Source organism: Oxyura jamaicensis, chromosome 11, assembly GCF_011077185.1.
Source record: "Oxyura jamaicensis isolate SHBP4307 breed ruddy duck chromosome 11, BPBGC_Ojam_1.0, whole genome shotgun sequence".
Lineage (NCBI taxonomy): Eukaryota > Metazoa > Chordata > Aves > Anseriformes > Anatidae > Oxyura > Oxyura jamaicensis.
Window position 1 is genome coordinate 4,754,362 of NC_048903.1, and position 19,766 is coordinate 4,774,127.

The 19,766-nt window shown below is 35.7% G+C and overlaps 1 protein-coding gene across 10 annotated transcripts in view; it reads right to left on the bottom strand.

Annotated features, from left to right (window-relative positions):
* Positions 1-19,766, bottom strand: part of CHD9 (chromodomain helicase DNA binding protein 9) — a 91,969-nt gene that overhangs the window by 23,333 nt on the left and 48,870 nt on the right. For all 10 annotated transcript variants that reach the window (XR_004753864.1, XM_035336948.1, XM_035336945.1 and 7 more), the window contains 15 exons: positions 16,814-16,960; positions 15,323-15,391; positions 15,180-15,235; positions 14,487-14,604; positions 13,873-13,959; positions 13,023-13,160; positions 10,765-10,886; positions 9,203-9,446; positions 7,911-8,087; positions 7,000-7,143; positions 6,095-6,350; positions 5,093-5,303; positions 2,871-3,066; positions 2,047-2,214; positions 1,281-1,460 (listed from right to left, as the gene is read on the bottom strand). Coding sequence is in view for 9 of the 10 variants with exons in the window: in XM_035336948.1 (XP_035192839.1) it covers positions 1,281-1,460; positions 2,047-2,214; positions 2,871-3,066; positions 5,093-5,303; positions 6,095-6,350; positions 7,000-7,143; positions 7,911-8,087; positions 9,203-9,446; positions 10,765-10,886; positions 13,023-13,160; positions 13,873-13,959; positions 14,487-14,604; positions 15,180-15,235; positions 15,323-15,391; positions 16,814-16,960 (2,313 nt within the window). In the remaining variant the exon portion in view is untranslated. The remainder of the gene's footprint in view (positions 1-1,280; positions 1,461-2,046; positions 2,215-2,870; positions 3,067-5,092; positions 5,304-6,094; positions 6,351-6,999; positions 7,144-7,910; positions 8,088-9,202; positions 9,447-10,764; positions 10,887-13,022; positions 13,161-13,872; positions 13,960-14,486; positions 14,605-15,179; positions 15,236-15,322; positions 15,392-16,813; positions 16,961-19,766) is intronic.

Here is a 19,766-nt window from a genome sequence, read left to right on the forward strand (position 1 = left end):
AGTAAAATCTAATGAACTTTTATGCACCATCAGGGGAGAACAACATTAAGTAGCAAGATTATTCTGCTTCCAAGTCTGAATCTAAATTACTTGAATGGAAAAAAATAGAATCGTTTGAAGAGGCTTATCAGCATTTGGGGATTTCATCTCATACAAAAAATACCCGCTTGAGGGAATTTTCAAAGGAGTACTTAAACTACCAACAATCAAAGCTTGAAAGCACTGAATAAGCTTTATTTCAGAAGGCCTTTAAAAAAAACCTGATACACTGCTTTTTGGAAAAAAAAATAAAAATAAAATTTTCTAATTCTTGTGATGAAAAGAAAGTCACAATCACGTTCCCTAACTGGTTTCATATTGCTTCTTTAGAAAGCTTTTTTTTCTTTGGACTTAACCCACAAATCAGCAAGATTTAAGAGATACTCAATAAACACATTTCAAAATAATACATACACATCAGTATAAAAAGTTTTCTGTTTCATGTCTTTTTAAATGTAACAATTGCATTACTGCATTAATGAAGGACACATGCTCAGAACTTGATTATAGTGCCTGAGATTTTTATTTTTAATTTACCTTAATTTATATTTATTCAGGTTCATTTTTGCACGTTTGGAAATTAACAGATTCAAGCTTATTTTTTTGTGCTTGTTCAATTTTCCAGCACAGGTTTTTGGATTCCACAAAATTATTGTTTTTGGCCTACACACCACAAATTAGAAACAGAGTCTGTACATTTTTTTTTCTATGCTGTTACTCTTAAGGCCTTATATTCTTATTCTCCCCTCCCCCTTTACTCCTTTTATCTTTAGTTCTAAAATATTTACGTATTAACTTTTCAAACTTTTACCAAAAAAGATCATGTTCAAACTATAACCTATCTATAAATAGATTTAGAATGAGGCTATCGGTAATCTTATTAAATAATTGTCTTATATGCATTTTCCCTTGCTCTTAATATATCTGAATATGAAAGAATCTATAAACTAAAGGCTTTTAATATTCTTGGTTACTGCAGCCCTTATGTCTCTCAAGTCCCAGCCTTTTTCCGAAGCAGCACACAACTTGTCTCTTTGTGTCTGGCATTTACTCAAGGTGTATGTGTAAACTGGATTTTGCTATACGCACGTGCTAGTAAGTATATATAATAACTCCAAAAACGTATCTAACATACAAACACACACAAAAGTTCCCTACTTTTATTTAAGTATAATTTTTTTATAACATTCGATTAAGTTTACAGGTCTATACTATCAAAGAAAAACTTGCTGCTTCTTTACCTTGGCAAATGTGGAGCCCCTTCCTTCTGATTCAATTGTAATAGTTTTAGTACGGCGCTGCAAAATTTGATCAATGTCTTCCTCACAGAATTTAGAGCCTTCATCTTCTTCATCCATTATGGCACCATATGCACCTCGTCGAAGCAAGTCTTCGATTTCTTTTTTTGAGAGTTGTTGGATCTGAGTAAATAAAATAGGTGTTAAAAAGGCCTAGAAAAGATCCCCAAAGTTATTTTTTCTTTCTTTCCTTTTCCAATGCTTTTGCAACCTAACGGTGCCTTGTAACTTCCAAATTTAAAATCTAGATTATTAAAGACAGAGATAAATCTAGTTAACAGCTAAAATCATTTGCTGTGTGTTTACAGTACCCACTTAAACAAGTACCTGTCTCTGGTTTTGGCTAGTCTCAATACTGTGATGAATATAAGGTTTAAAAACCTACCCTTTAACACGAGATGTAAATCTCACCTTATATTGAAGTAACACATTATATTAATCCAGGAAGATAAAAGGAAAACAAGAAAAATTTCCAATTTTCAAGTTTTCCCTTTGTTTAACTTTGACACTGTTTACCTTAAGAAGCACAAACTCTGATAAGTTATTACTGAAGTTACTTGTAAATTATTTCAGCTATTCTTAGCTCACATCAGAACACATAGCAGAGATGCAAACAATAGAAAAAAAGTTTAATTTCTGTAATTTAAAATACTTCCGACATGCTTACAAAATAAAAAGGAAAAGTAATTCAGGAAGTAAGTCTACATACACCACCAACACTGTTTTCTCTTCCGCTCATACTCTGTAAGACAGCCTTATCGAGTCCCAGTTTCAGACTTGCTCGGTCAAACATCTCTCTTTCATATGAGTTACGAGTTATCAGTCTGTAGACCTTCACAGCTTTGTTCTGACCAATCCTGTGACAACGGGCTTGAGCCTTTTGAATGAAGGGAGAACAGTAAGAATTTAGATTGATCTAGGAATAACTAACATTCTTCCAAGAAGTTTGTTTTGCTGTAGCACAGCCTTGAAAAGAAATTATGAACTTAAAAAGAAGTCAAGTGCCTATAGTTTTTCCAAAACCAGAGTGACTAATAAAATGCAGATCAATGTGCTACTGAATTATATTTATCTCCCAGTAGCACTAGACAACAAAGACATGCTAACCCCGAAGTTATCTGATCTCCAGATAAAAATGCTAAAAGAAGTTGCGATTTGGGAACGTATTCAATTTCAGCAGCCAATTCCTAAATTTGACTAGTTCACTGTTTTGTTATATACATTTGTTCATTTCTATAAATTATGTTTCAATGGAACAGTTCTATTTCTGTAAACTGTACTACTCAATATATGCAAAATCTAACCCCTCTGCTGCCTCAGGTTTCATAATGTCGTCCAAATCTTAAGAGATTTATAAACTCACTGACTTAGTTTTCCTGTATTGGGCATTTAATCGGTTTGACAGAAAAAGTTAGAACCAAACCTGAACATTTAAATGTGATGCACATTAACGACAGAGATTGAACATTCTGAGCGACCAACTTTCTATCAACCAAGTTTGATGTCTTCAGTCTCAATATTAAACAAGTTTACCTGTAGATCATTTTGAGGATTCCAGTCAGAATCAAAAATTATACACGTATCTGCTGCAGTCAAATTGATGCCCAAACCACCAGCTCTGGTGCACAGAAGGAACACAAAGCGATCGGAATCTGGTTTGCTGAACCGGTCAATTGCAGCTTGCCTGAGGTTACCTCGTACTCGTCCATCAATTCGTTCATATAAATATCTGGAAATTGTCACGCACACACATCACTACAAGGTTTTTCATAGTTTAAATGGGGATTAGAACAAATCTGCCTGCATATTTATTCTATACAGTGAATAAAAGTCACAAACTAACTTTGATTACCAGAAATCAGGACAGAGCACAGTGGTACTAATACACATCAGGAACTCCTAACAGCAAATATTCTAAGAGATGCTCTTTCTCCATTAGAGCAAGTATCTGACTATACATACCTGGAAACATGCATTGTCACGGCATTTAGTTGCATTAAAACACACCACAAACTCAAGGCTAATGGGAGCACCTTGAAGTTTTTCCCATGCTACTCTTGGATCTCTGCCTGCGGCCACAGAAGCAAGCAGTGCCCTTTTGTATTACACACCAACTTGTCAGATCAGGAAGGGTAACCAAGTAACCAGCACAAAGGAATACTTAGTGAGCTGGCATTCAGCAAACTGCACATTGATTCTGGCAAGACCAAGAGAAATAGAACAAAAAGGACTTCACAGCACCTCTCACTGTCTTTTATCAAGGCATCAATGAATCTATGACTACTTAGACGAAAAGTGGCAAAATCAGAAGCCCAAAGTGTAATTGCTGCTTCCGTTACCTTTGATAATTACCAAGACCCCTGTAAAACTTTGGAAATGAAATGGACCCTCTCTGTCTTGCTTAAAAAGGAAGCAAATACTTCTAAACGTACATCGAGTAAGATGCCGAGTGTGTATCTAGTTAAAAAGCTTCACAACCATTTTTCTTCTAATCAGCCATAAAATGGGACAGCAGATAATCCACAGGACCACTGGCTATTTGGCAGGCAGCCATCTCCTGCAGTCATGAATTCTGGTAAGTCCAATCATGTGTGCACTCTAACATTTCTAATCAAACAGCAGCATAAAGCGAGCTGCAGCTTCTGTGGATATCAGAAGATTGTACCTGTACCTACGACGCACCAATCTAAATCTTGCCGGATTGTTATAAAAAAGGAATAGTTTCATACTGGATTGTAAGCACCACTATGAGGTTACAATTAGTGTATTAAAGTGAACACATACAAAATACAAAACGTTAAGCTAAGTTCAAGTAACTAGATTTACCAAACAAAAAGCACAGAATCAAGTAATTTATACACAATTAAGATAAAAAGAGATACTAGTAATCTACAAACAACTTCTAGTATACGTTCCAGTGTTGCACTGCATGAAGGCATGCCTATTTTTTCTGTTACATGTTAACTCTGTATTACTGTGCAGTTTACTGACAAATATACATCTTAAAACAGTATTTAATTTCTAACAAATAACCAGAACCTTTTTCATTTTCAGGTTGATGTAGCAGCTACTGGTTGTAGCTGAGTTTAAGGGCAGTCCTTACATGCTAAGGCTTTATGTGTAGTACTTAGTCCTGTACATCTGTAAGTGCTTAGTTTCTATGGAGTCAACAGCATAACCAAAGGGTGCTATTACACGTGACAGCACAAGGCCATCTAAGGAGCTGCATTGTGTCTGGCAGTAAACAAACTGGCTTTCCGTTCTGCTGCAGAATTCAAAGCTGTACTAATTTAGGCAAGACGGGAAGCCCATTTTTGACATTAATAAAGAAATTAAACCTCCAGTTATTTACTAGTTTGTAGTAAGGAACTGTGCTACACCTGTCTGGTCCAAGTTCAACATGATGTAAAGAACATATTATATGCTTCCTGGAGGTTGGATGAGCAGTGCTGAGCTTGAATTTGGTTGGTTTCTGATAGGTAATGCCAACAGTGTGGATATATGTTAAATTATGTTTAATAGAAAAAGCAACAAACTGAAGGTTTACTCAACCAGTTCTCTTCAGTTTCTCTGTGAAGTTGGCCAGTTGTTTCTGAACAACTGGTAAGACATCGCATAGTAAGTTAGTGATTCGCAAAAAAAACCCCACTAACCTTCCTATCTTTGGTATGCTGTATTGTTAGCCCCACAACAACACCCAAAAATATGTCCACTGACATCAATATACTACAAAGACAGAACATGCAGTATCTTACCTTTTATGTATAAGGTAATCCTCCAAAATATCAAGGCACCGCACCATTTGAGAGAAGATAAGGACCTTGTGGCCTCCTGCTTTCATTTTTGGAAGGAGTTTATCAATAAGAACTAATTTCCCAGCAGACTGGATCATTGCTTGTAGATGGAAGTCAGGGGCACTTGGGCTGTAAGTTTCTTTAAACTCTCCAAGGATTTTCTCTTCAGCACCTATCAAAGAATAAATCTCTATGACTACCAGCATACCTACACAAATATCTCTATATACATAGATGAATAAGTTACCAAAATCAATGCTTGTACTCTAAAGGTCCCCAATTAGCCAGTGCTGGAGACAGAACAGAGTTCTGGATGGATATCAAGTCTAACAAGAAGATTTATTTCTATGTTCTTTGAAAAGAAGTCTTATATTTTTAAGCAGAACACAGAAAAAAAAAAGTCTAAAATTACATGAATAACCCCAAATTGCAAAATCAAAGATATAACTCCTTCAAGTGTTGTGTAAAAAAGTAATTAAAAAAAAAACACAAGTCCATTTACCTCTGTAATATTTGAAGTGGGACATAAGTCTTAAGAACAGTATTTTGAAGACCTTTTCTGAAGTCCCACTATGTTTGAAAACATAGTAAAAACTTTAAGAACTTCAGGTGTATTTTCTCGCAAGCAGGAAAAAAACATCTAAAGCAAGCAACAAAAGCAACAAACACCGAAACAGACTGTATCTATTGCAAGTAGTAAAACTTCAGAAGTTCGCTTTAGAAGCATTCCTTCATACTGCTTTTAAAGTAAAGTAACACGTTCAGAAGGTAAACAGTTCTAAATGTTCTGTGTAGTTGTACAAAAAAAAAAGCTCGCATTTCATGTCTCAAATATGCAACTGCCTCACAACTTTGCCTTACATCTGTCAAAGAACATTTCCTCCTAATCCAGTACTTCAGAAGTCTGATAAAAATGTCAAAGAAGTTGTTATATAATTTCAATAAAAGTAGAAAAGCATATACCTTTGATGAGATAAGGATGATTACAACATTTTCTGAGTTCCATCATAGTGTTAACCAGATTTGGTACATTTGCTTGCCCTGCTCCTTTGGATAAGAAAGCAAAATTTTTCTCCAGAATTGCTCGGTAATATTTCTTCTGAATATTAGTTAGTTCTACTTCAATTATAGTTTCCTCCTTAGGAGCCAGCTTTTTTTCTACATCTTCTTTTAACCGTCTGAGCATCATGGGTTTCAGGATAGCTTGTAGTTTCTGAACCTGAATGAATCAAGTTTGTTGGGAAAAAAATATTTGAACTCAGTATCACTTTTCATTTCTAGACTTATATGAAATAACTTCCAGAAGGAATATAGTCTTATTTTTAAACTTTACATTACTAAAGAAATGTTTCATGTACTTCAAAAAAGAAAAGAGTATAGTTTTAGCACTGTTTGCAAACTGTCTACAAAGCCAGAAAACTTCAGGTTTTATTATTTTCCCAATTGACTTGCTATACTTATAAAATCAATCCAGAAATGTAAACACAGTTCTTTAACATGAACCGAAATTCCACAGTTTATACTCTGCTTCCAAACTTATTTTTTCCCCAAGAAATATTCATCTCTAGCTAAATTCCCAATAAACAAAAATGAGATCTGAGAGATATTTTTCAATTGTGATTTTTTTCAGAATATCCCTAACAAACTGTCTTGACATGTTTAATAACTTCAAAATATTATACTTAACTTCGTTCTTCCGCCTGCGTGATTTAGGAATATTACGTGCACGACAGAAAAACAACTGAGATGTTACACAGGAAGGGGCAAGGTGAGAAGTAATAATGGTTCCTTTCCAAAACAAGAGTGTCTCCTACAAATCACCCATTCAGATACTGAGACTCAGACCAAACTAATTCAATTTCCAATACCTGTTCCTCTGTTTTAAGGTCTCCAAATTCTTGCATGAAGGTAGATTCAGCAGGAAAACGCAATGGTTCAAGAAAATGAAGGAGACTAAATAATTCTTCTACTGTATTCTGCAGTGGCGTACCAGTTAGCAGCACTTTATGCTCCTATAAAAGGAAACAAAAAAGTCTCGTAACTTATGTGCAAACACTTGCTAGATTTTTTTGTCAAGTCTGACTGTCTTAACTTCGCATGACCAGTTCTGTGTGTCACTAAGTACAAAGGAAATACAGATAAAAGAATCCATAGAAGAAGAATGGTATTTTCAAATAGCTTTTCTTTAAATTCTGTCTTCCTTCATGTGTAATAAATGACTGAATACTTCAACTTTTCCCTGTACTATTCACCCTCTCTCCATACTACAGAAAATATACACTTAAGATTCATGGTAGTGTTTTTAAAATCTTCCACTGTATCAAGCAAAATCTAACTACAGTATTAGAAAATGACTCTACCTTAATAAATAGTTTGCTTTTATTGTTAACTAGCTTGTTTTTTAAAAAGCTGTAAGATAGTTTAAACATTAATTAATGTACAAATATTTGCATTAAAAACATTTTAGTATTACAAAGACCATATTAAATGAAGTCAGCGTTGTAATCAAAACAGGGAATGGAATAGTATCACCAGGAATAGACTCTGCTTACAGCTAGAGCTTTTCACGCTTTATTTTCCATCAGAAACATACCAGTATCAGGTCTCAAAAATACAGACATTTGAAGAGAGCATCAGGAACAGGTATTTCCATAGAAAAACTGCTTAAGATCTCTTTTTGACAGATAAACAAGCTTGTGATTTATCATCATATCGTACATAACTATTTGTACAGGAAACAAAGAGAATCAAACAACAAAAGTAAAATAAAGTTACTCACAAGGTTCATTAATTTTAGTCCTTCCAAGAGTTTGCAATTTTTATTCTTCAGCCTGTGTGCTTCATCAATTATAACACATCGCCATTCAATTGCATTTAGCTCTGGACAGCCACCAAGAATCATTTCGAAGGTTGTGATAATGGCTTGGAATCGGTAGGTACCTCGAACAATACGTCCCTATAGAGATTCATCAACACAAAACTTGTTATATTATCTTGAATCTACTCATTTCAAAAGATTTTGCCGCTGAAATTTTGTCCAAAGCCAGACATTAGTTCTTACATTATAGAACATTTTGTCATCCCATACACATTTATCTAACACTGCAATTAATACTAACAATTATCCACCACCTGGAATTCAACATTGTCTAACCAACATTCACGTTCTGACCACTTCAAAATGACTGATATAGCCCATATAATAAAAATGTCTTTGAAGGTGTTTGTTGACAACACTACATTTCTAAATCTGTGAAAATCTGAAGGACTCTCTAGCAGAACAAAAAATAGTCAGTAAAAATATGGCAGTAATACATTTAACCGTCACTCAGTTACATAATAAAAATATCAGCTGACAATTAAACAAACACCTTTTATCTAGTTTGCTTTACTCCACTGGTCTGATAAAGAATATGGAAGGCCTTCAATAAGACAGTATAAAGTAACTCCCTAGAGAAACAAGGCTTAGTTTTAATATCTAATATCTAGGACTGCTTTAAAAAAAGGTTTCCAGCCTTATCAATCTTATAGGAATGCCTTTTTAAAAAAATAAAACGTTTGTCTGTGCAGAATACATAGACAAGGAAAAAAACTGTTAGAAAGTCAGATTTGAAGTATTTTCTCATATCAGTTAATGTAAAGTTATTAAGACAAAAACAAACTGTACATGGGCAAGGCTAGTTTATAGTAGGGAAAGGAAATTAACAGCTAGATAAAGGCAACAGAGCTTAATCGGCTGTATTTTTGTTCATACTGCTCTTCACATTCAGGGCCCAACTGCAACCATCTGCATGTTCTTTAATCTCCACACGTGTATCAGCATCGCTGTTATTCAATTGCAAGATCCCTCAGCATACTGAAACAACGTATATCTTGCTGCAACCACTTTCACAAAACTTACTCAGTAAGCATATTTTAAAGATTTAGGCAAGCAAAAAGCTTTAAAATGCATCATGGGATGTACATTGACTTTTCTAAGTCTATGTACAGGTAACATAAAATGTACTTTTCATTCCTACTACCTGAGGCAGTCTTTGGGTAATATAGTTAATGCAAGCAACGTTACAATACCTGGGAGTCCCTGAAGTACATTTCATACTGCTGAATCATCTGCCTGCTGATCATACTTCCATGATACACTACAACATTGAGGTCAGTCCATGTGCGAAATTCTCTTTCCCAATTTGTTATAGTGGAAAGCGGAGCTATGATCAGAAAAGGCCCTCTTATACCAGACAGGAGGATTTCATAGAGGAATGTAATTGACTGAATGGTTTTGCCAAGACCCATTTCATCCGCTAAAATGCAATTCCGCCTGAAAGTAAAATATATTTTTTTTGTTATTAAGGTCAAAGAAAGTACAGTATTCAAGCTGTTACTCAAATGGATAAAAATATAAAAGCAAAGCTCAACTATACCGGTTTAAAACACTACTCAAAATCAAGGTACTGCAAAAGATGCTCCTAAATGTTCCCTGTTTAAGGCCAAATAATCAATTTGGTGCACAAAACCACTAGCTTTCAGTTCTGTTTAGCACTGGCAAAACCTTAGGAATGGAATGTTCTGTGACATTCTCCTAGAAAATTATTCCAAATATTCTTCTGGGACTGTATCTGTCCCAATTAAAGGAATTTAAATTAATTGGATTTCCTATATGTATGTTCACCTTGACAAGTCTGCTAAAAAAACAATGAAGATTCCATAATAGACACAGATGCCAAGTATCCCAGCTACGTTAGCAGAGGATATCCAAACATCACAGCCAAACTTCCCCCACGTTTCCCAAACTGAGACAGATGCATATAACCAAATTCCTATGCGAAGTACCGCTAGCTGCTCACCCCCAGCCACGTATTCCAGCCCTTCACTGTTTGCATAGGTGCTCACACTGCTATGAAGTGCCTTACGCAGAGCTTAAGGCATTTTTATTTTTTTTTTTTGCAGATCATGGAACTTAAGTGGTAACATCTTATGATCGCTGACATTGCCTCTAAAGGACAAGCAACAGATGCTTTGAAAAGAAAGCAAGCAGGACAACGCATGAATAGATATCTGAATTGGGTACAGACACATGCTTCTGGAAAAAGTCTTGAAAGCACTTATACTCCAGTTAATACAGTACTGTACTTATGAACAGAAGTTAAATTTTAGCTTCTAATATAAGGAAATAATAATTTACTAGTCTTATGTTTGAAAAGAGGTAACTATATTTGAAACATATACTAATTCTAGAAAATATTTTGCAAGATGAAAGTGCAGCAGTGAGACGATATATCTTTTAAATCTTAAGGTATTTTGATAGAGAGTAACACACAAAATTATATTCCAGTTCCAAAAATTCTCAGTTTGTACTTTGGTGGAAGGGGTTTTTTAAAAATAATTCCTCACAGCTATTAAAAATTTATTTTCAGATAGGTTAGTTTTACTCTTTTACAATTTGTTGTTGCCATTATTAATAAAAACATAGCTGTATACCCAGTTTCAAAGGAAGAAAATTTCTCATTTTTTCCAGTTACACCTTTTTAGCTGTAAGCAAAGAAGCTAAGATATGTTTAGTCAAAACAGCATTCAACCCTGTAACACTTATTCACCCCATATTTAAAATTTGCATTAAAAAAGATGTATGAATATACCTGTTGTACCAGTTGAATAGGAGCCAGTTAAGTCCTTCCAGTTGATATTCCCTGAGCTGATTGCCATTTTTATATTCCCTGGAGTGTTCTATCTTCTTCCAGGAGTTTGGAGGCGGTCGGTCCTTCAAGGGAAAAAACACACATGCGAATTGGCACATTTTTTTTTTCTTCCCCAAAACATTTATACCCACTACCTCTTGAGTCTAACAGCTGAGATTTAGGATGTAATTATTCAATCTTAAAATTGGGAAGGTGTCACTGTTGACATTACTGGCTAATAAGTAATTTGCTGAAACATGAAATTCATATTTTATTTATTTAAATTAATACTTTTTAAATTGAGATTATAATATCAAGCAATTGATTTCTGAAATTAAACATACAAATAGCTTGGCCCTGCTAATTTGAAACACTAATTCATTCATATGAGCCTTCAGAGAACCTTGTAAGAATCTTTGAAGTTTGACTTGGTAAGCTCTAAGAAGAGCTGTCCCACAGCTACAGGCACCTGAATATTTAAGTGATATTTTTCAAGATAACTTTGGATTCTGAAGCTGTCCTTCTGAAATAGCTTGGGCAGTCCAGAGTTAACTATGATCTTGCCCTGTCCTTTCAGAACTTGTCGCAGTCATCCATAACCACTTGATCACAGTGTCAGTAGGTTCAGAAAGCCAATGCCAGGAATACAACAAGGTTATTTAAATACAGGGAGGTTTAGTTCCCTTAATCAGTTTCACCACAAGATCAGGTGAAAGACAGCATCAGCATAGGCAGATCATGATACTGTGGACATGACACAACAGACCTGTAACTGTATCAAGGTGCATTATCTTCATCTCCCTAGCAAACTAGAAGACAGCTGAGAGGCTACACAGACTAGCTCCAAGCTTGGACGCTCAACAGGGTGGCAACTAGCTCACAGCAGGCAACTGAGGAAAGACAAACTGCTGCTAGGTGGGATTGCAGCAGAAGACTCTCTTCAGGTAGATTCTAAGTTTCAGCGTGAATAAACTCTCAAATTCAAGCAAAATACTCCTCCTAAGAGCTTCTCTGATCAGCTGTGCTTTTGACATTGCTCAGGATTTCTAAAAGCTTGCTGTTACTCTACGCTGATGTGGCCTTATCTGACGAATCTGAACTGCAGACGTGCAATTTGTGCGCCTGTTGCCAGCATCAGCAGCATGTTCCCCCACGTCCCCGCGCGGCAGCGGCTGTCCTTCCCCAGCAGCTGCGGCTTCCTCCCCTCGCGCACGAGCAGCCATCTGGCTGCTGCCCAGCCCCAGGAGCGGCTGCGCTGCCGCTCGCAGGGCTGCAGTCAGCACATACTTCCTTGTACGTGCTGGAGCCTGGGACACAAAACGCTTGCTGCTGATGCTGAGATGCCTATCAGCTGGACGGTTGCTCTTTAATCATCTTTTTTCTCCCCAAGCCAAATACGGTAACAGTTGTATAAAGCCCTCCTTCCCACACTCCAGAATGGCAGGATTTTAAATAGATGTTAGAAAAATGAAATGTAATCTGAAGAGGCTAACCATGACCTCTGTCATTATATGAACATAAAAGATAAAAATAAAATCCTAAGCCTATAAAAGAAAATACTGTGCATATTCAGATGCGTAAAATAAATTAGAACAAGCGTACTACAACACGCTGGATATGCCTTAAATACAAGTAAGCTATGACCAATAACACACAGGACTTTAAATAGAACAAGTATTTTTCCCCCCCTCCTCTGAGACATAAGATTGATAATTTAAAGACAACACGAATTTCCTCATTAGAAGTATTTTTCTTCCTTTCAGCTAGCCCTCGATTAAAAGAGGAAAAATAAAAGCAGGAAGCAATTATGGAATCTGTTTGACAGGCCTGTTTGCCAATTTCCTTCAGTGTTGAAGCACAAGACTTAACCGTTCTCCGCAAGAGGATGTTTTCATTTTATTCTGTTCTCTCCTTGTCTTAGTGGTGTTTAGATTCTGTAATAGCCAGATTCAATGTGGTGTTCATCACTCATTTAAAAGCTCAGCAAGTTCTAACAATTTGTATTTTCTCCTAAACAAAAAACTTTTTTTTTTAAACCGAGTAACAGTTTAGATATTTATCTATGCCTACCTGAAAACATTTTTACTCCTAGCTAACAGGGCACACAGATCCTTTACACAGCTTGTCAATAAGCCTTACATTTTAAACACAGAAGTTTACAGTCAGGAAAATCAAATCCAATTTGCCAAGACAGACAAGTAAATTAGGTATAATTTTACCAATCTCCTTGAGTCAGGCCTAGAAGCTTGCAATTGTTCAAATTCTTCTATTTTTGCTTGATCTACATCTTCTTTCAGCTCCCACGTACTGTCTTCATATGGCAATGAACACCATTTTACTAAATAGTAAATAACAGGCTGCAGAAGAAAATTCTGAATGTTATCTGCTTTTAGTTTAGTATACATACTAATATACCTTAGTTAATATACCTTATTATTTGAAGACCTAACTTAGGTGTAAGACCCAGAAACAAAAATACATTTCTGATACTTTTTATGGTGATTTGTTTAGGCTCTTTTGAACTACCTACTTATACTTGGCTTCTCACGCTCTTCTACTTGGTGTAGACCCCCAGAGTACTCTTCAATTCCACTTTCCCACAAGTAAGTTTCAGTAAGGTTCACTGATAGCCACACTGGAGACTATCAAAAAACCTCTAAATCACTGATTGTCAAAAAGCTAGGGATGGAGTTAGAGAAGAAGGTGGTATCACTGGACGTATTTATGGCCTGCCTTCTTGTGCTTTTTTTCCACAGTGATCCCTCAACACGAACCGTAAATGGGATCAGGATTTTGTCTGAACTCACATGGTTCTTACCAAAGCTTGCATTTATATCTATAACCACCTAAGCTTTGTTTACTGTTATATATGAATACTAATAAAAAGAGAAGCCATTGCACTTTGTGATTCCTGTTGCAAAAACATGACTAGCATAGGAAATGACAAGATTGACATGGCTCATTAAATATATCTTCAAAGCTTAAAATCATGAAAATGCTACTCCGAAACCTGCTAGAAATACAATTACCAGAGGTGCATCTTCTAGATTTACTTTAGGATATATTTACCTCACCAGTATCTTTATCTTCACAAAGAGAGACTTCTAATACCCGGTCTACTTCAACATAGTCAGGATTAAAAGGTTCTTCTTCCATCTGCAATGCAAGATTAATAAAATTAGTAGAGAGGCCAAAAAACGCTGGCATGTGCTGAGACTTGCTCTCATCATACACGAAATCTGATCGGGTATGTATGAATTCGATAGTTATGGACTACTGGGGCTTTTGCAACCCCCCGGCCCCCCCCCCCGCAGTCACCCTTTTCAAGAGACAAGTGGCCCTGAAGAAGGATCTGACATTATGCAAATTCAGTTAGGCATGAAGTGCTCTCTTGGAAGCAGTGAACCTCGCCATACTAAAATATCCTTTCCCTCCTTATCACTTAAGTAGTTACCCAAATAATCCTCTGTTGAAAACATGCAAGTCAGGTTAGCTCAGTGACTCGAGAAGAGTTGCTCTTAGAATTATGTTAAACAAGCCACCTCCTGCTGCAACCCAACACCCAGTCCTGATGGCTAAACTTCACTTTTCAGCATTCAGCTCTTGTATTTTAAAAAATAATATTAATCACAATTTTGACAAGGAAAAAAGCAGCTTATTTTAATTGCATATTTCATACTCACATCTGCAAAAAAGTGAGCTCTTTGTGCTTGCCTTAGTTTGAACCGTTTTATTTTCTGCTGGATTCTCTTATCCTTTAAAAGCTGCTGTTCTGTGGCCCACTCACAGTGGAGATAAGAGCTAAAATTACACAGATTAGCGTTAATATATTAGTGTAAGCCAAAGCTTACTATCTATTTTTAACACACAGTTCAAATAATATAGTTCATAAACCAGAAATTCACTCAAATAAGAAACTATTTTATCATTTAAGACAGAATTCACTGTGAAGATTAAAGATTTATTCTTCCAAATATTCATATTACAGCATCTAGTTAAGGTGGCATATTTTTGTTCTAAGATCCAAAGAACTCTATGGATTCCTAACTCTCTTTCAAGTGATCTGAGAAGAAAAGCATGCACATTTAATATGAACTTAAATAAAGTTAAATAAAGGCCTCTTAGAGTACCTGACACTCCAAAAATATGTGAATCCAGAAATGCAAAAGATACATTTGTTAGCAAGAATCTAATAAAGTTATTCATGTAGGTAAAATAAAAAAAAAAATCTTAAATTTTTAAGTTTACAAAGAAAAATGTGAGAAAGACAAAAACTGATCACAAGTAATCTTCAAATAACACATTTTTTTTTTTTAATACATGAATAGGGTCCTTACTTTAGTCAACAGCTTCAGTGAAACAACTCTAATACTTACTAGTTCTTGTATTTTACAAAAAACTCTTCTGTTTCTACAGTCATCCCAGCAGATATCTAGAACGGAAATTTCAGGGAATTGTAAATTGCTGAAGCAAAAACCCATTTTCAAATAAGCAATTTCATCCAATGACAATCACTTACTTCTTTCTTTATTATCCTAGAGGATAAGATTTTGTCTACAATTGCTGCATCCTCTTCACTTGGATTCTCCTACAAATGTAGAAAACCCATGACATCATTATAAATAGCAGTAAATCCTCTCTCTTCAAATTGATCAGGCTTAAAGGCTTCATCAGCACCAGTGGCTTGTTAAAAGATCAACAACGAAGGTAAATAGGAGCTTTATCAGAAGCAGTCTCTACCATACTGGTAGAGAAATTTAAAGTTCAATGAATATTACTCCAACATAGACATCTGTTTAATGGAAAGGCAAAAGCAGATGAAAATGATTGTCTTTATCTTAGATTAATATTTGATTACTAATATTTAGACCAAGAAAATATGTTCCCATACTAAACCAAAATATTTTTCTTCGGATGCAGGAGGTTAACATCCAGATGCTTATCTTAAAAGGAAAGTCAATATCTATCCAGAGAGAAATATAAGTAAAAGTTCAGTTCATCTTCTGAAGACCAGACGACTCAATGCTCACCTGCCATACACACTTATTGTGCAAGCAAAAGTGATTCTGATGCTTTCCAGAAACAGACTCGCTGTGTATGCCCTGTTAAATTCATCTGATACAGTGAACATACCCTGAGCTTCGTTACACAGATATGGAGAAGCAAGAACTCTAGCAGACAGGTTAAGAATTAGTAAAATGAAAACCTTGTAGCATAATATGTCAAGCATAAATTTACTCTGAACACAGATAACAGAACTATGCTGTGGAATCAGACAGACAAGGTCATGCTTGTGAATTCCAGCAGGGCTTAGGTGTGAGAACGACAGTGGATTATTTAGCTCTGCCAACACTCAAGCTGCAGTTCCAGAGACAGGAGACAGTGAGCCCATGTTTAAAGGTTGCTTCCAATAAGGTCAACCTCCCTCCTGTCCAACTTGTTCCCAACCATAGCATCTCCCTTACAGGTTCCCAACCTCCCTTACTTGGTTCCCAACCATAGATCTCCCTTCAATTGTCTCAAGAAGACTTTTATTAAATTTATTTCCTGCTACTTTATTTACCTGGAATTGTTCAACACCAAGTTCAAGTACCAGAATTGGCACAAGTTAAACAGTGAAGTGTGAACCTGAGGGGAGAATGAGGAAGGAAAGGAACACCTTTCTTAAAATCTTGCTAAGCGGAGGTCTCCGTAGGCTCAATTCATTTTATATTTTGGGAAGTCATGGTAACAGTACTGCAGTTTTATCTTGCACCAACAAAGCATAACACATTACTCCAGCCATACCTATCCTTTGTCTTACCTTTATACTTATCCCTAACTTCAGTTAAGTCAGTAAATGCTTTTAACAGAAAATGTTTCTAAGTCATTTATTTCAATTCTTAAGACCTTGGCAAGATGTCACATCGAATAAACTAGAGATTAGTAATAATAATTCTGAGCTTTATTCACTGAACTCCAGGAGACAACTGGGTAGTTCCTACTACGGACTAAGGTAGATTTTACTTACCACAAATAATTGTAAAGGTTGTTCAGCAGGTAAAGGAGCTGAATTCTTTTTGATTTTCACAGAAACTTTCGCTTCTTCTTCTGATTGCTTTCCTTCTCCTTCTTCAGCATACTTTTTCCGTTTAACTTGACGATTTGATCTTCTCTTCTGCGTGGAGTAGAATAAAACTAAGGCTTTACCAAAAACTTCCTTCAACACAAACTGCAAGTTTTGGGGTTCTTTAAGCAATACTTCAGCTCTCTCTAAAAATCAATGGCCAACATCTGATAGAATACATCAACCATGTGAACCACAGGGTAAAGAAGTAGCCAAATCCTATTTTGAACCAATTAGACTTTTTTTTTCCCCTAATGCTTTTCATGGGAACATTTGATGCTTTTATTTTTAGCATTCAGAAGCAAACACAGATCAGTAATTTGAGGGTGAGTGAACTAAACTGCCACATAACAGATCTCCCTTAAGAAGGCATCAGTATTTCAACAGCAGTTGAAACAGCAAACAGTAGAACAGCTGTATGTTCTTGTCCAAGAATGTCAGTGAAAGATGCAAAATATGCTAACTCTATTAAACAACCGTAATGTGAAAATTAAGAAGATATTCAAAAACAGTAAGAGGAAAGATTATTAGATCTTGTTGGTCAAATTGTTGATCAACTCTGATTTGATTGTTAATAGCTTGTTTCTTTATTCATGTTTTTCTGTTTTCTCCTCCACCTTGATGAAGCTTATTTATCACAGCATTTTGCCTACTCAGCTTTTTCTGTATCTTCCACTCTTGTTTGTGCAAGTATCTGAGGGCAACAAGCTCCAGCTGGAGAAATAGTGTTATATTGTATTAGAGAAATACTGTCTGGGACAGTAATTTCTTATCTCTCTGTTTAAGCTTCAAAAACTTAGATTACCTTCAGGTATCCTTTCCTTCCCACGGTACAAATTTATAGGACACTGCATGTTTAAACACAGGATTGACTTGTAAACCTACTGCATAAATAGTGATAGCAGGATCCCAACAGTCGGTTAACATACAGCCACTAACATCTGAAAACATTGCAATCCGCTTTGAAGAACTGATCATCACAGAAATAAAATCCAAGTAGAACAGCTTACATTAATAAAATTTATTATACTGAGCTACACAGAAAGCATATTTTTGTTTAGGAAAAGCCACTGCTGGTTGCAGTATACTGCAGTAACCAGCTGGAAAAGAAAAAGTTGTGCATAGACCAAACCCCAACATCCTGTGGTCATACTGGCTTCTGCAGAGCAGAAATGAAGTAACAGTATGATTGCAGCACAGGAACTTTCTTCCTGACTGTTAAATTCAAGCCTTGGTCTGGCTGGTCTCTGGTAAAAGACATTCCAATATTTTAAACAACTATTTGAGAAGTATTTTAGTAAGGTAGAGAAGTCGTAAAATACATACAAGACAGTAAACATTGAAGAATGAGCATCAGACCATTCTTCTATAGAAGCCAAATGTGCATAAAACAGTCAACTTCCCACAAAAAAAAAAAAAAAAAAAAAAAAAAAAACACAACCAGACTAGCTATTCATCGACAGTAAGTGTGCATAGGGGGTAGTTTAAGGCAAAAATAAACTTCAGATTTAAACAGACTCTAAGAATGTGACATTACAGTTTAAATCAACAATACTTTGAAGAAAGTAGGCCAGTTTTTATACAAACTCCTAGTTAATAGAAGCAATGCAAAATGATGCACGAATTAAGAACAGAAGGGTTAAGAACTAGGTTCAAGTTTAACTCATTAAATAGTTGTTGATATTTTATGTAACCTACTGAGTCATTAAAATGCGTTTTTAAATCCTTTTCAGTATGTCTTTTCTTAATTTATGAAATGATTAAGAGAACATCAACAAACCTATATTCTCTGAAGTATTTATATAACCTCTTTTGTTTGAAAGACACTGTATACTTCCCTGAGCTGAGAAGTATGGTCATAAAAATGATACAAGGAACAAAATAAAGTAGTACTGCACATTTTTCCAACAAATAACACAGTAAAGGAATACACTTACTGAGAAAATAAACATACCAAATGGATTAGGGAAAATTACCTAAAAATACACTAACCTTCCCCACTGGGGTTAAAATAGAAGGCTACTTGCAATAGGAAAAGAAATCACGTTCAAATATCAAACAAAGAATGAATTAAAGCAGAGACTGAAGTAAAGCAACGGATGTCTTTCCTGTTATGTTTCTCCCTAACTCTTGTAGGTAGGCAGAGCAGTGTTACGTGACATTGTGCAGCATGATTTTTTGCTGTCCCAATTCCACCCATCAGTATCTCCACTCTCTGTTCCCTTTATACAAGGATCATTTAATACTAAAAATCAAATAGTTAAAAACCCTTCCAAAACAATAACCAAAAAGGCATGAACTTCAGTCTTTTGTATGAAAGTTGTTGACCCAAAGGATTATATTCATGTGTTTATAGAACTCTATTGGTAAGTTACAGTACTTCAGAACCATGAAACCTTCCACCTCCTCTCAAGTCTGCTAAATGGGCCTTCCACACCAAGACAAATACCCTGAGGAATAAATCATTCCACAGTCTCTTCCAGGTAACCTTTACCTAAGGCACTTCATCATTTAAATTAATAAAAAGCCATTCTTGGAAATGGCTTTGGATCCTCTTCTCCCCAGCATTATCATCTGCAAAATACTAAAGGTCAGCTCTGCAATTCATGATTATTTTCTGACATTGTCATCAGATCACGCAATGAATTTTTACTCAGCAACTTATTTTGAATATTGATTACATCCCCTTCAATGAAATTGCTACAGAATAAAAACCTGTGCATTTTCAGAAAGGAATCTTAGGTTTTAATGCTGTCCACCCAAAGGAACAAAGCTGCAATTCTGTTACTAAACCGCATATAAATAGGGTACTCTCTCTTACACAGTTCATATTTCTTTGTGCATAAAGGTGGTAAAT